Here is a 16,795-nt window from a genome sequence, read left to right on the forward strand (position 1 = left end):
TGTTCCATATTTTCATGGCTTTTGTTACATTTAGTTAGATTTTGTTAGGCTTAGTTAGATTATGTTTGTCCGTATTCTGCAAAACTATTTTTTTCATTGTAAATTACCATTTGTACATGTGAAGCAGTGCACACTTATCTTTCTTCACATGGATGTTTATTTGCAAATGCATATGTATTTGTTTTTTGCATATAACATCTTCCCTTTGTTTATTTTGTTATCATAATTTAAGTACCTGCTTTTGAAAATAGGGATCTTAAAATGAATTATTTTTCCTAAAAGGCAAACTCAGGAATGAATATAAGCATTTGGCATAAATTCACCCCACTATAAATCTCTTCCCAGACTTTGGAATTGGAATCTTTCCGCCTTTCCACAAGGAATCCGTCCATAAATGACAAACTGACTATGAAGCAACAGGAGATGAAAAACAACTGGCTACGACTCCAGGGACAGGCCAAACAAAGGTAAAGACTTAGAGAGTGGTTTGAATATCTCTCAGCAGGAGAAAAGCTTTTCTCTGGGGTCTAAACTCTGCTTGCCAGGGGCCTTTTAAAAGTTTTTAAGGATTCTTTACAAAGTTTACACAGGCGTCTTAGACACCTACACTGGAAAAAGTGTGAGTTGGCACACACAAAATTCCACTGATATGACTTTGGGAAAACTAATACAATTTTTGTGGTTTATCTCATTAAATAATGCCTTATGACTATCAAATTAAATCTATCATAAAGCCTTTGTGAAAGACTTATTTTTGGATAGTTCTAGGCGATATTTTTTTCTCAAATCTTTCCAAAACAAGAAAGGCTTAGGCCTGATCTGTAATCATTGCTGGAAGCAACAGCTATGAAGGCTTTTTTACCTTTCTTGTGCTAATGAACTGATGTAGTAAAAATAGTAAGCATGTTGTCTCCAAGGCAGTGTGCATTTCCTATGATTTTAGTTAACATGAGGACTGGTAGGAACTGTAAGGGAAAGCTTGAATTCATTTCATTTGGCTTCTCCTAAGATACTTTCCTCTGCAAATGGGGAGAGAGAAGCAACTAAATAATTCTGTGTTGGATAATGCTGAATTGCAAATTGTGTGGCAGGAAGGAGAAGCTGGCAGCTTCGTATCAGTTACAGAAATTCAACTTGGAGATGAAGGAGTTACTAGACTGGACCCAAAATGTCAGAGGGTTAATGGAAGCAGGGGGGCTTCCCAAAAGCGCAAATGAAGCCGAAAGTATGATTGAGGAGCATCAGGAGAGAAAGGCAAGTATCATCATTGCTTCCAATTGAACATACTGGGAATCTTTCTTATTTGCTGCAGATACAGCAGAATTTTGCTGCATGCATCTATCAGTAACAGGTAAAAAACTTTTCAATACCAGATTAGAGATAGAAGTCACCTACATATTGACAAAACTGTGTCTCATGGGCTGTTTGACAGCTTGTGTCTTTGCAGGAAGGTTCAGAAAGCCCCATTAGCTCTCACCTGTACTGCTGTCCAAGCCTGTAGTTAAAAAACAGGTTCAGTATCACACTATGCTTGCTGCTGATCTCTTTATTAAGATTGCCCAAAAAGTTCATGCCAGTCAATTCTGGCTTTGATTTAGTTTTTTTCATGCAAAGTCCTTTTACCTGAGAAAAAAATAGAAACAGCAGTTTGTTTCACACAGGGCAGTAAATTACCATTGAACAGTGCTACACATTCAGTTCCAAAACACTTCAATTGCAACACAATATTTTGGTGGCTAATTTGGCTAATATTTTTGGTTTCTTTTCTAAAAGGAGTGATATTCTTGATTAACCTTAGGGGGGAAAAATAATCAATATTTTACTTTTTCCCAAGCATCATAGCTGTCCTTCAGCTGTTTTGTTACATTCTCTCTGCAATTATGTTACTTTTTCTAAAAATCGTGTTCTCAGAATCTTGACTAATATCCAGTGCTTTGTGGGTCCCATAATTAGCACAAATAGTTTGTAGATTCTGAATAATTTTCTAAACCTGAATTTAGTACAAAGTACTTGGAATTCCCTCTTTTTTTTTAGTCTTTAATTTTAACAATGCTTTCTTATATCACAGACTTCACAATGTTTTTGTCACACTAAAAATATCCACTGATGTAGTGTGCTCCAAATTTAAATGGAAGCGAGATCTAAGTCTTTAATATCTGTTAGTAAAGGAGCCCAAATGGCTCTAAGGAGACAGTCACACAGAAAAGGAGGAATCCAGGCAATATGTTCTTATGTTAACTAAACTAAAATTATAGACAACACAAGAAAAAATGAGGGGTTTTTTCATTCAGGTTACTGGCTCAAAATAAAGTCCTTTGGAGAGACTAGAGGTGAACATAAGATGCTGATGTGAAACAAAAAAACCCCATGAAATTACTCTTTTACAGCTGTGTTTTGATTAGGCAAGACCGCAACCCCAAAAATCCCTAAAAGCTGCAGTTCTAATTTCAGAAATTTAATAGTACATGCCATAGTGTTTAAGGTAGTTTATGAGTTAATACATGGTATTATTTCAGTGCATGGTTATTTTCATTTTCAAATTGCATGCATTAGAAATTCCACATTCAGTTTGCAGGGGCCATAGTTGTTTTTGCCTCCAGGACTCAGTATATGGACATAGCTCATTCCTCAGACTAGGTGCAAAAGTTAAATGTATTTCATTTTAACACCACAAAATAAAGTGAAACTATGTCTTTAATGTAAAAATCTGATGCCAAGTTATATGTCAGGAGGTGAAAAACTCTAGGCACTGTCTCTCATAAGAACTACCTTTATGTAGGAAGACTGGAGGTAGATTGTTTCTAATTTAATCCCAATTTTCATTTGTAGGGAAACAGTTGTTCCTAAAGCAATAAAGTAATTCATTTTCTACACTTATTTTCTCTTAGCAATTCTATACTCTTCCAGTAACAGAGCTCAAAGAAAGATGCATGATTTTCCATACAAATATTAGTGCTGGAAAGTTACAGCCCATATTCTTCCCCTTAAGGCTTGTATTCTGAATAACTGGCTTCTCATAAACCCTTGACATCAACCTTAGTAATATATTTTAGGAGGAGATTGAAGCACGAGTGGAAAGATTCAACTCTCTCAGTGACTATGGTAAAGAACTTGCCAATTCTGGTCACTATGCAACCCCCGAGATTCACCAGTCCCTCTCCAGACTACAGCTAGCCTGGTCTGAATTGATCCAAGCATGGAAAGAGCGATATATAAAATTGTTTCAGGCACAAGACTTACAGGTGAGTAAGAAGACATTCAAGAGAGAATGCATGTGCCACTGACAGTTTTCCTTGATAAAACCAGCAAATTTGTGAGAGAGTATAACGCTAATAATACCCAGTGTTTAATATATATTTCACTGGTTTTCAGAAGGCATGCTGAGGGCCAAGCACATTCAGTGCTTACAGGGCTTTAAGTTACAATCACAGAAATTTCTGTGAAATATGTGCTCATAAATTTTTCAAAGCCTTTAAAACTTAGCAAAGTGTGCTCAAACTCTCATACAGCTGGAAAAAAACACATACTTAAAATGCAACATCATGACTCTACCAAATTCTATAACCTTCCCAAAAAACATGGAGCCAGACAAGTATTTTAAAAAAAAAAATCTGAAGACAAATTTAGCATTAACAGAATAATTAATTTTTCCCTTGGTGTTTTTTTTTCCCTAAGAAAAGAACTGTTTTGGCTGTAGTTTCCTAGAAATACTTCCCTGTAATAGTCATCTTACTTAAAAAATTTCTACTCAAACAGGGATTTTAAAAATGGGAATGTCAAATACTTTAAATAAAAGCTGGCTACTAGTCCCATCAAAAATCTTCATATATATGAGAACTTAAATCATATGGTATGGGCTGCTTTAATGCTTCTTTATGTATTACATACTACTTATTTCTGGCTGTGTTACTCACTTTTCATTGGCCAGTTACTTATGCAGCCTTCTCTACACCGTTAAAAAACAATCTAGAAGTACTTGTATTGTATCCTATGTCTTAGACAAAAAAGAAATAGTCTTATTATTAAGGAGAAAGTCACAATAATAATTGTTACATATGTTTTTTCTAGAATCTAATGCTTATTGCCATCCAGTGCTATGCAGTTAATTTTTTAAATAGCCATGAAAGCTTAGGGGTTTTCAGGTTTTTAACCTGCCGAAATCAGGTTAGCCTCTCTTTTACAGCATTTTTTCATGTTTATGGCTGCTTTTTTTTCCCCTATACAGAAATTCTATGGCTATGTGGAACAGATTGAGAGTTGGCTCAGCAGCAAAGAAGCTTTCCTAGCTAATGAGGACTCAGGGGTATGTGCTCTGAGAAATTACAATTTTCTCTGCAATCAGTCCGATGGAAAGGGGACTGTGAAGTATGGTAATGTGCTCTGAACCTTCCTGTGGTCTTTCTCCTTACTGCTCTGTCTTGTTGGTGTTTTAGAATCAGATTTCTTTCCTTGATACTTTACACAGGATGGGATTTTCAGCCCCAGGAGTAATGAAACAATCCAACTACTCTGATTATAACAGGAAAGTGAGACTGCATAGAATCATAGAATGGTTTGGGTTGGAAGGGACCTGAAAGATCATCCAATTCAAACCACCCTCCCATGGGTGGGGACGCCTCCCACTACACCAGGTTGCTCAATGCTCCATTCAGCCCGGCCTTGTCATATCTGACCCAAATACCCTTGCCAGCAGTACACAAGTCATCACGGCTGTCACTGATTACATACCCAGTTTAGCTTTAAATTACCTATCACAGGTATCAGCAACACTGCAATAAGTGATGCATGGATTGCAAGAGCTGTGCACGATGCCAGATATACGTTCTGATACTTAGCTTATCCTGCATCTTGTGTAGGTGGTGCTACCTAATTAGTTGTCTCTGCAGGAATGACAATGACATGTCAGAGTTCAGTGTAGACACAATGGGTACAAATGGTATGAAAACCATAAAATGCTAGTGGCTGGTGTCTGCCTCTGTAATTCTCAGCATAGAGGTATGTATTTACAGTCCTTTCATTACAGTATGAGACTTACAAGGAGTCACCCAATCATATTTAGCTCAGCAATGTACAGAAAATACTCTGTGAGTAACTTCCCATCCAATGACTCATGTAAGCACCCAGAAGTTTGAATTTTTTTCTGAACCATTTGATGCAAGCTTTATTGCTTCCTTTAGAGTTGTGGGGAAGCAGAGTTTATCACAGTAACAACATTTTGACACCACTGAATCTATAATTAAAAGTCCAGAGGGATGCTGCAAAGAGAACTCTGAGTCATTAAGGTTGGGATTCACAAACATTACAAGAAGTCAAATTCTGTATTTCTCTCCAGATGAACTGTAATGTCAGACTTTAGTCCTCAAATTCAAATCTGGATCTGAGCTCTTCTAAATTCCATGAGTTTAAACTGAGGCTCTAATTTTAACCTCCTTCTGTGACATATTTGTTCACTTAACTGTGATTTCTGCTTGGCATTCCACATTTGCTTTTAACATAGCATCTGTCTTAAGGTTGATTTATAATTAGGCTCTGATGTTTTAATTCTTGAGAAGTTATGTGTTCTATGCAGCACAACAATACGCATGAGAAGCTAAGCATCTAGCAGCCAGTTCAGTTTTGACCCTGAAATAATGACCTCAGACCTTGCACAGAACCTTATTTAGGCCCCAAGTGTCATATTCAGTGCCAATACATTTCAAAGAACAATACATTTTCTTGACAGCTAGCTTGCAAATATGGGGTAAATGCCATTTAGATTGTGGATTATCAGTGCTGTGGATGGAAAAACTCTGACTGAAAGCAGCTACCTTTTGTTGTCTTCTATCCAGGACTCACTGTCTAGTGTGGAGAGCCTACAGCAGAAACACACACAGTTTGAAAAAGCACTGGAAGTTCAGATGGAGAAAATTGATGAAATGGCTTCATTTTCTCAGCAGCTAGCACAGAACAAGCATTATGACTCAGACAACATCACCAACAGATGCCAGGCCATTTTGAGGAGGTGAAGTCAAACCTTTCCCATGTCATCCTTTCTGTGATAAGACCCTCTCCATGCTGATTAATGTCTTTAAATTATTTAAGAGAACTAAAAACTGATTTGCATTTGCTCACCTTTGTGCTTTGCACTGTGGTATTCCCATATTGGCCTGAGCCTAATAATAATTTCATCAGGAGGTGTCCAAAATGCAAAATTAAGTGGAGAGTGAGCAGGATGCAGAAAAAGGCAGATTTCTGTAATTCTGTATTCTGGCCTGACCTTATGGACAGTGCTGCAAAAAAAAGACTGAGGTCTGCTGTGCCATTAAATAATTCATTATCATTAAATACCATCAAGATAGGTCATTAGCTAGACAACTGCTTTTTCACTGCTCTAATGGGGTTGATCTTAAAGCCCTGCTCAAATTTCTGATCAGATCTTGCCCTTTCATGTGAACTACTTTATTTCTTGTAGCACGTTGCATATTGTTCATCATAAACAAATGCTGACAGTAAAAGCAGTTGTATCACTGCTACGGTAGATGAAAAGATATACATAAAAGTTATGAAAAGAGATTAGAGACCCCTTATCATTAAAGTGAACATACAAATTTATTAATATGATCTAGTTTGATACGATTTATTATTATCTCAAATCTGCATTAACATGAATAAAGTGCTGCAGATCCAAAATTGGTAAAAAGATTAAAGGATGGTGTAGCTTTGGTTTATGCATGGCAAATACCATGATGCTTACAGTATTTCCACATAAGAAACATGCTGAGCTTATGTTCTCTTGAACTCTGAAAGGCAGTAATGGTTATTCCTAAAGGCAAATATCATATGTACAGAACTTGTGTGTAGTTTAAACATATCTATCTGCTAGCAATCCTTCCTATCAGTGCACCGATCATCTTCTCTAACAGTTCAGATCAAGGGAGTCTGTATGTTATGGACATTTCCCTCCTAAAGAATGGAGGGTTAGAGCATGTGTGTTCTAGAAGTGAAATTTGGAAACCCTTATCTAATTCACTCTGTGATTTTGACCTCACACATCTGTCTTCATCTCAGAAAAGAGAGACTACTGGAGAATGCTGCTGCTCGCAGACATTTGCTAGAGGAATCAAGGCTTCTGCAGAAGTTCCTGAGGAATTCCTTTGAGGTACAATTACACAGGATTCATGGTATTCTAGTTTCTCAAAACATGCTATGCCGCATAGGTCTGAATCCCTGGAGAGATTTACTGTGAGAAAAATCAAGGAACTGAGTCTGGAATGAGATAATATTGAGGAAAATGAGGATAAGAATAAAGAGATATTTTTTCATCTTCCCTCTAGCAATCAGATGAAAGGTCTAATGTACAATGGATGCCAGCAAAATGCAGAAGAAATGAAAGCATTAAAAGGGAATGTGCCACCATTTAAAAACCCATGAGAAGATACTCACAATGGGTTAGAAATAGGGAGATCATTGTCTATTCTCCCTCATGCACACAGGTGTCCATGCATTTTCTCACTGCATGGAGCCTATCTGATGGAGACAGCCCCCTTTCCAGGTAACAGTGCTCATAAGCAGACATAGAGAGGTGACTTTATGAAGGACAGTAGGAGCTTAGGGAAGCAGAACCTCAGAAGGACAACTCACTTGGGTCCCCACTCTCTGGTTCCCTGTTTTATACATATAAGAGGAGAGACTGACAGGCTGGACCTGAAGAAACACTGAAGGTTTTGCTTACTTCTGTTCTTTCCTCACCAAAGGTGGCTGCCTGGATTAATGAGAAGAATAGCATTGCCCAGGATGATAGCTGGAAGGATCCAAGCAATCTGCAGACCAAACTGCAGAAACACCAGACTTTCCAAGCAGAGATCATGGCCAATAAGAACCATCTGGACTCCATCAAATCTGTGAGAGAAGTGGGGTTGATGGCAGGGGTGGGCAATTGGGATGAAAGACTCTGCAGACAGAGTTACAGTGATCTCAAACAAGTGAGGGGGAATCACTGTCTCATCACTGACGTTATTCATGTTCTTTCTGAGGGGACGAGGAAGCTTATTATTTTAGTCCATCAAGAATTTTCTGTGTCCATCAGTTTCTTCCCACTCTCTCTTATTATCCAGTGTTAGCTTGCTATCTATATTCACCATGGATGCAAAGGAAACAAACAAGTGCCTTCAATAAAAGATTCATTCCACTGACTTTAGGAACATCTCTCTGGGGTGGATGCCACATTAGATGTATACTTGTTTCTCTCTAGTGGAGAACCTAGCTGACTGGGTGCACAACCTTTAACAGGTATCCAACAAAAAGGATAAAGAAGATTTTTCAAGTGCTTCCTTTGCAGATACATATTAGTAGGCGAGATATGAAGGAAGCCTGACAAGCTTTGTCAGATACTTGGCAGAAACTGTGATCAGATGATAAGATTGGAAGGACAGACTGTTACATGTTTATTAACTTTATTTTCAGCACAGTGCTTACTAGCTGTATTTTGCAATATATTACTAATCATTAGATTTCCTCCTCCAGATTCACCTGTAATCACTATCTTAGCAAAACCTTTTGTTTTTCTTCTCTTCTCTTCTCTTCTCTTCTCTTCTCTTCTCTTCTCTTCTCTTCTCTTCTCTTCTCTTCTCTTCTCTTCTCTTCTCTTCTCTTCTCTTCTCTCTCTCGCTCTTCTCTCTCTTTCCTCTTCTCTTCTCTTCTCTTCTCTTCTCTTCTCTTCTCTTCTCTTCTCTTCTCTTCTCTTCTCTTCTCTTCTCTTCTCTTCTCTTCTCTTCTCTTCTCTTCTCTTCTCTTCTCTTCTCTTCTCTATTTTATTTTCCTTTCCCTTCCCTTCCCAAACCTTCCCTTCCCTTTCTTGTTTGTACAATCTCTTTTGCATTATTTATTTATGCCCTGCCTTTTTCATTGGAAATAACCTTAGTAGTTGCTCTTTAGAACATCTACTGACCTGCTATAGCAACTTTCTTTAGCTGTACATCTTGCTTACCTTGCTATGCATTCTCTGCCCAGGTTTCAGTAACCCTTTTACCGTTTTTAGTTTTTTCTCTGTCTCTGTAGCCTCTCTGTGCTAGGTGAGGAAACGGCAATTGCAGATGGCCCTTTACATAGCTGTGACAGCAGGCTTTGTTTATGGAGGCAAAAGTGATATGTTCTGCTGCATTCAACAAAGGAAGAAAACTTTGCCTGTTCCCTGTGCTATAGGAAGGGGAGAAGATGCTCCATGAAAGGCACCATGCCTCAGAAGCCATTCAGTCCAGACTACAAGAAATGGATGAGCTATGGGAGGAACTGCTAGCAAGTTGCCAGGAGAAATGGACCAAACTGCAGGATGCTTACAAGGTAATACAACATGCCAGTGGATCTTGTTGTCATTTCCAGAGTTAGCACAGCTGCCTTGCTACATGTCTCATCTACAAGTGTGTCACTTGATACAATCAAACTTGATTCCTCAAGACCATTAGTGCAAAGAAACTAAAAAACGTAGACTGGCTGAATGGAATTGGCAGGAGAACTGGACATTCCTATGGAGGGAAAAGGATCTGTAGGCTAGGCTCCCTTCTGTTTTCTGCTGCTGGTTTAGATCCAGATTCCAGAGAGGGATGTTGAGGAAAAATATGTTTACTAATATGTGTCAGCTCTCTTCATCTGTCACAAGGGCATCTTTTCTCCAGTACATTGAGAAAGAAGCCCACAGCTGCTTTTCATTCTTCCAGCTCTAGGCACGTGAATTCTCGTGACTGGGAGTTCTGCATGGGCTCTCAGACAATCTTTGTTTAGAAAACAGAGCTCTCCTTTTAAATGGCTTCCTTTTAAGGCACTGTGTCCATGATCTGCATTTATGCAACACAAGTGAGATGAAATCTTGATGTTTTCTGCATCTGTTGTTGTCTTCACTGTGACTGAATTCTCTTCTTCATTTCAACAACCATCATATCTGGGAAGAGTTCACTGAGCACTGGGAAGTCACTCAATGTTTGTGTGTAATTTTTACTGAAAGTGATGAAGATTTTTACATCACATTATATGTCCTAAACGTTTAAATATCTTTTCTTTTTGCTTGTTCTCAGGGTCTTCATTTTCAGCGAAGTGTAGAGGACACAGAGAAATGGTTGGAAGGTGTGGAAAATGAGCTGAAAGCACCATACAGTAGCAATGATCTGGTGGTTTTGAACAGTCATCTGAAGAAACAAGAGGAATTGGAGGAACATATTGCTGGCCACAGGGACCGGGTGCAAGAGCTTGTGATCACAGCTCAGCAATTCCAGAAGGAGAAACACTTTCTTGCTGATGAACTAGAAGAGAGAGTAGATCAACTGGTGCAGAGGTGTGTAACTACCTGGCCTGTCTCCTGCCATCTTTTTCCTACTTTTATCAGCTTTTTTCTTCCCTGAATATTCTTTTTTCTTTCCTTCTCTACACCATTCTGAACCAATCTGCGGTCCTCACTGGATTATCTTTAAAACTTACAGATACAAAAGATTACGTGATCCTCTGCAGGAGAGACGCGGGAATCTGGAGGCAAGCAGACTTCAGTACCAATTCTTCAGAGATGTTGATGAGGAGTTGGCTTGGGTTCATGAGAAGCTCCCCCTGGCTTCCTCCAGGGATTATGGCCAATCCCTGGCAACTGTTCAGAGTCTACAAGAAAAGCACCAGGTAATGTCATATGAGAACTATTCACAGTCTTTAGAATCAAATGGAGAACACTGAACTCAATTTATCTGTATCAAACTTTGTCTGCTATGCTTTGGCTAACAAGAGTCATGATGCCTCTTCTCCCTTTCACTTTTGATGGATATGTCCATGGCTTGGCAACATGTGAGATTCCATCCTGCTTATCATTGCAGTGGTTCAAGTACCACACCATATGCTTTTCTGTGGATACGTTGGCTCTTTCTATGAACTGAGTTAAAAACCTGACCTTTTCAATACAAAATAGATTTTACAAACTTTTGTGTGCTTTCATAGGTTCTTTGGGCAACAGATGTCCTAACAAAATGCTTTGAAGCTCAGTAAGTACATCCAAGAAAGCTCATTGCTCAGATGTCTTAGGATGATCTCCCAGGAAAACATTTTTCCCCCAAACTTTTTCTGCTCTGAAGGAAGGGAGATAGCAGGGAATTATTACAAACCCTAGACGACCTTCATTCCAGTGGTAGCTTTCAAAACAGCTGCTGAATTATTTCATGAGGTTCAGACAGACCATCAGAGAAAGCAGCATCTGGAATACTGTCATCTCAAATACCAATAAAACAACAGCTGCCTTCCTGATAATTTTTTAATAAGGAGCACAGTCTCTTTGCAAACACGAGGTGGAAGAAAAAATATTCCCACTAAAAGTTTCCAGCAGCTGTTGGTATTTAATGTTAGCAAATGACAGCACATTTAAGTGCCACAGCAAGTGCCTTTTGGGAAAAATCTGTTCAACCTGCTTTAGGATTGGGAAAGACAGAAATCATAAAAATTTTGAATGTAGTGATATATATGCAGTGAGAGAGAAATCCCAAGCATTCGATACGATCATTACCAACCAGTACTAATAAAAAGCTTGTTTCATCCAGATTAAAAGTATAAATGTTGTTATGTGTGCAGTTACTCCTAAAAATTGTGGTTGACGTGGTAGGAAGATAATTAGATTCACAGAAGAAAAGAATGTTTGAGCTGAATTAATCTGAGAAAGTATTTCAAATAACTGAAGGAGCAGTTAGGCTGCTTTAGGCTGCAATTATCTGAATTTTAATTAGCTAAGTCTCAAAATTGTTCAATGAACTATGAGAATGGGAGATATAGACCAGATTATCAGTACATAATAAAATGCCAATTTTCCTGCCATCTTACTTCTTATTTTTCTGGAAACAGGACTAAAATATAAGTTTGAATTCTCAATGTGTTAGTAGCTAGAGCCTCTACACCTTGTTTTAATGTTGATTTACAAGCTAGCAAATGTCAGAGGTAACATAGCAGTCAAGAATTTAACAGTCAAGAGTTCAATATACTATTAGTTCCACCCTCTACCGTTCAACATAATGAGTCAGATTTGAAAAACTTGAGTTTTTACCACAAAAGAGATTGTGCATGAAATGCATTAACCAAAGGGGAAAAAACCCCACACTGTCTTGCAAAACAGCATTTACACACAAATATAATATGCGTACAAGCAACTGCTTGGCTTGGAGCAGATATGGTGTCAGTTGTCAACAGCACAGTGACCGTCTTGAAATTAATAGGTGGAAGTTAAAGGCAAGATTAGAATCAGAGCTCTTTTCCAGCCAAGCCAAGCTTGACACTTAAGCTGAGAAAGCGGCTCCTCTCCTCATAGAAGACATCTTTTCTACATTAACACAGCACTCCAGTCTAACTCTGAAGCTACTGTTTCATAGCTACGAAATTAAACAGAACACTTGTAAAATTGTGGGGTTTGTGCTCAAGGTGCTCAGGCATAGTCAGCCAAGGAATGCACATATGCTTGCAGACAAATCACAGCATGGTCCTTGTCTACCCAGGCAAATATCATATGAGAGGCTATACAGAGGTATGCATATAGTTTTTAAATCTCCCAGTCTTCAAAAATTAATTTCAAGGAAAGTCTTTCAGAATTGGTTCAGGTAGTTTTCTTCTCTCCTTGTCCTGTTAGCTGCCTGATAGTATATGTACCCACAGCATTTGCAATGTCTGTTATGCTTTTCTACAAAGGCATCGGCATGTGATAAAAACTAATGAGCAGGCAAATTGGTTGTTCTTACCTAGGTACACCATTCAAGAAACACCATGTAATGGAGTGAAAGTGAGTATATTTCAGTGAATTTACAGATAAGAGGTTTGTGCTTACAACCTCTTCCCTCCAGACTCTGAGGTGGATACACAACAAAGTTCCATGGCTAAATTTGATTTCTATAATTATGCCTTCACCCCAAAAAGCTCCTCCACTCCACTAAGAGCATGCACTTGGACTTTGTACCTCTGATTCATCTTCATGAATAGGAAGCAAATTCATAATTACATGACTAGGTTTTCTGGAATAAAAATCTCCATAACTTTTATTTTTGATATGTCACTTTACCCTTACTCTTTCCAGAATTTGGAGAATGAGATAAACAGTCGGGATGCTTTGACCAAAGCAGTGCTCAGTACAGGACAGAAACTGGTAAGGGGAGGCCACTCAGCCTCCCTCAAGATTATGCAGCATTTGAAGGAACTTGAGACTTCTGTAGAAAACTTGAAGGCAGAGGCTCAAGAGAGGAGGCTGAGGCTCATGCAGTCATATGAGGCCCATCTGTTCCTAAATGAGGTAAAAATGTTTCCTGAGAGATTTATTTTGGTCATTCTTTGCTTAAAAGAATCTGTATTGTTGAATGGATGTAAGAACTGAGAAAGGAACAGAATTCATACTCTCACGATTTTTCATATCTGGTAAATATGGGTACAGTGGAGAAATAACAATTACCTTTCAACTAACTGCAGTGAGTAACATGTAACTGCAGTTGCTGGGTTCTGGGTACATATTTTTTGGAAGTGTCTACTAGACTGCATTACAGGAAGACACCTAAGCTACTCTCTGATTTCACTGATAGATCAGTGCACCACTGCTTTCCAGTTTTCTTTATCTTGACCTAAACCAAACTATGTTAAGGCCCATCCCTGTATTTTATACAGCTACTGGAGGTGGAGGCATGGCTGGCAGAGAGGAGTTTCATTTTGGATACCTTGGATTATGGGAAGAATGAAGAATCCACGCAAGTCTTACTTCGTAAACTTGAAGCTACCAAACTGGACATGGATAGTTTCAGGTCCCGGATCGAGAAAGTACAGGAGACAGGTGCCAGCTTAATAAACAAAGACAGTCCAGAGAGGTAGGAAAGTGAGAACAGGCTTCTTCTCCAGGTCTAACAGAAATGCCTAGAGAAGGCAAATATGGAAAAGTTTGATGGCTCCTTCAGAAATAAGACTTCAGGGGACATCCAACCCTCCTTCATCACCATCAGACACACTGAGCTCCCCAAAAGCTTGATGATTGTTTTAATGTTTTCATGACTGTTTTTTCCCACTGTGCTTTGGAAAGGAAATGAATATTCTTGACAGTTCACTGTTTTTATTGCAAGTTTGTGTTTATATCTGGGGGAAAGGAGGTGTAAAGAGCAGCCATTTATATGATATACTTTAATTTTTTGAGCTAGCTGGCTTTAATGGCACAGCATAACTCCATGACGTTTTCTTGTTTATTCTGTATTTTAAAGGCATTGCAAATCCAACATGTCAGAAAAGACAATGTTCAAAAAGAACAATAAAACAAAGACATACCTTCTGATTCTTGTTCTTTGCAGCTCAGTCATACTTTCAAAGCTCCAGGGGATCCTAGCAGACTACCAGTCTCTCCTACAGAAGTCTGAGACCCAGAGAAAATGCCTACAAGAACAATTCCAGCTCTATCAGTTTGAAAGAGAGTTCCAGCTGGTGGATGCATGGCTTTCCAGTAAACAGTCTGTAGCAGAGTCTGATGACTATGGGCAGGACTTAGATGATGTTGAGGTAAAAGAAAATCAAAGGTATTGCATGTGTTGTGTGGCAGAGCAGGAATATATTTCCTGCAATGTTTGTGCAGCTGCTGACAGTGAAGCTTGTTATGTCTGCAAAAACTAAGCAAACCAGTTGTCTCTGCAGCAGGAGCTGACTGGCTTCTGTCTGGTTATATAGGTCTCTCTGAGGTAGCATCCTCCAACAGAAAAAGAAAGTGTATCAGAAAGTTAGCTTTTCTTGGGATAAGGTGAGGTCAGTACACTTCACTGCTTACCCTGATTATAAATTTGACAGGACCTAAAAAATTTGTCTATGGGCCATGCTCTTGTAACAAATTCTATAGAAAATACTTGGATGCAGCATTCACACCTCTAGCTGCCAATTTCAAGGATAAATTCCTCCTTGGGACACACAGTGCAGAGAGGTATAAGTCATAGTATCCACTCCTCAACAACTGCTGCATATGTAGAAAAGTTATGTTCACTAGCTTTTGATCTGAGCAGCTTCTGCTTGTCAGAATGTGGGTGATTTTTCCTTGTGACATAGGATGCTACATGATCAAGACAATAGATGCCTTCTTCTGACTCCAGATCATTTGTCAAGTGATTTGCACTTGTAGATTGCAATACATAGCTTTTGTGTTATACAGAACAGAGAAAGTGATTCCTTCTGTCTCTCTCATAGAGGTAGGCAGAAATTCTTATATCTAATTCTGTGTCCCCATTTATTCTGCAGGTGCTGGAGAAAAAGTTTAAAGATTTTGTAAATGAGGTGAAACCTCTGGGACATTCTAAAGTTGTCTCCTTAAATGAATTAACATCTAAACTCTATAAGGAAGGCCATAGCAAGATGGACATTATTGAGACAAGAACAAAGCAAATCAATGAAACCTGGGAGAAACTATGCCATGCCATTCAGATGAGGACAGAGGTAGGAAACACATGAAAAACTGGGTTACTGATTTCCCTGCAGTCTCCCATATCCTTCTTTCTTTTCCAAACCTGTGCATTGCTCATGTTGAAACACAAGGTTTATAAGAGAAATGAGTGCATTTTGTTCAATTCTTTCTTGATTCATTTCCTTTTATAGCCCCTGCTTACCCTACTGTTCCTGGCAAGGCTTATACTTGAAAGATATTTATCAGCCTCAAGTAATTGTTTTTTTTTAATTCACTGCTAACTCTGGTTTCCTGAAAAACAAAGCCACCACTAACAGGAGTCCAGCTCTGACACTTATTGGTCTCTTTATTGAACTACTTATTAAATAGCTTGTTAAACAAGACTGAAAGTCTCCAGGTTTTTTTGCTGAGTTAGCTACTTGAAGTCGAAGAAGGCATATGGGAGAGATTGTGATAGAGGACACAAAGTCAAAGCCCATAGCTTTTGGCAGCAGTTAGCTGTTAAATCAGCTCACTCTCTCTCAGGAAACTGCAGTCACAGATGTGTTTGAAAAAGCAGAGACAATACCTAGAACTCAACATTTTTGTTTGTTTTAAGGAGAACATAAAATATCAGATGTCCTCAACTCTTTTTTTCTACTACTCTTGCATACGCATTTTGCTTATAAGGTGGCTCAAGCCCACTATTGTCTGTTAGCAGAAATAAATGTATGACAGTTGTTAATATATAGTTTGACCATAAAATAGTATTAGAACATTTTTTAATCTTCTAATTTCAGAAAAATACGAATTTTACTTAACACCTCTTACTTTCACAGTTTGCAGTGTAGACCTTTATCCAAGCAAGCTTTTTAGGACACTTTCTGTGGTGTAAAGACCTACCTTTAGAGGACAATTCATGTTCTCCATTTTGATCATTCTTCTTATGTAGTGATAAATTGCTCTTTGGAGACATCCACTTCTTTCCACTGTCCTAGGGAGCTTGGGGAAATTAGGTTAGCTTAACATCTCGCTTTCAGATGACTTAATTGGGAAGGTGTTTCAGGCCCATTCTTGTTCAGTTTCTACTGCATTATGACATATTAGGGTTACCTTTTTTTGTGTTGTAGACATGCTGTACATTATTACCATTAAATTGCTTCTTTATTACAGAATCTAAGAGCAGCATGTCAAGTTCACCAGTATGATCATGATGTGGATGAAGTAAAGGGCTGGATGCAGGAGAAAGAGGCAGTGGTGGATATAGAAGATTATGGGTATGATCTTCCAGGTGTACAGACACTTCTCAGCCATCTTGAGGGAGTAGAGGTAAGGGGATTTGTCAGGAAGCAGTGGCAGAAAAGCATAGATGGCAAAAAAAAAAAAAGCTTGATTTTAAATCCTTTCAAGGGCCTTGCTTGCAGG

General features: G+C 38.6%; 1 protein-coding gene across 1 annotated transcript in view; it reads left to right on the forward strand.

The window, feature by feature from the left end:
• Positions 1–16,795, forward strand: part of SPTBN5 (spectrin beta, non-erythrocytic 5) — a 102,493-nt gene that overhangs the window by 74,351 nt on the left and 11,347 nt on the right. Inside the window, exons 43-57 of the mRNA XM_039388983.1 lie at positions 346–467; positions 1,092–1,254; positions 3,054–3,242; positions 4,226–4,303; positions 5,829–6,001; positions 7,048–7,138; positions 7,734–7,880; positions 9,181–9,318; positions 10,047–10,303; positions 10,449–10,635; positions 13,055–13,267; positions 13,633–13,829; positions 14,301–14,505; positions 15,229–15,423; positions 16,544–16,699. Coding sequence (XP_039244917.1) covers positions 346–467; positions 1,092–1,254; positions 3,054–3,242; positions 4,226–4,303; positions 5,829–6,001; positions 7,048–7,138; positions 7,734–7,880; positions 9,181–9,318; positions 10,047–10,303; positions 10,449–10,635; positions 13,055–13,267; positions 13,633–13,829; positions 14,301–14,505; positions 15,229–15,423; positions 16,544–16,699 — 2,511 coding nt within the window. The remainder of the gene's footprint in view (positions 1–345; positions 468–1,091; positions 1,255–3,053; positions 3,243–4,225; positions 4,304–5,828; positions 6,002–7,047; positions 7,139–7,733; positions 7,881–9,180; positions 9,319–10,046; positions 10,304–10,448; positions 10,636–13,054; positions 13,268–13,632; positions 13,830–14,300; positions 14,506–15,228; positions 15,424–16,543; positions 16,700–16,795) is intronic.

This window comes from Pipra filicauda, unplaced genomic scaffold (assembly GCF_003945595.2).
Source record: "Pipra filicauda isolate LSUMZ 115617 unplaced genomic scaffold, ASM394559v2 scaffold6_size6359152_pilon, whole genome shotgun sequence".
NCBI lineage: Eukaryota > Metazoa > Chordata > Aves > Passeriformes > Pipridae > Pipra > Pipra filicauda.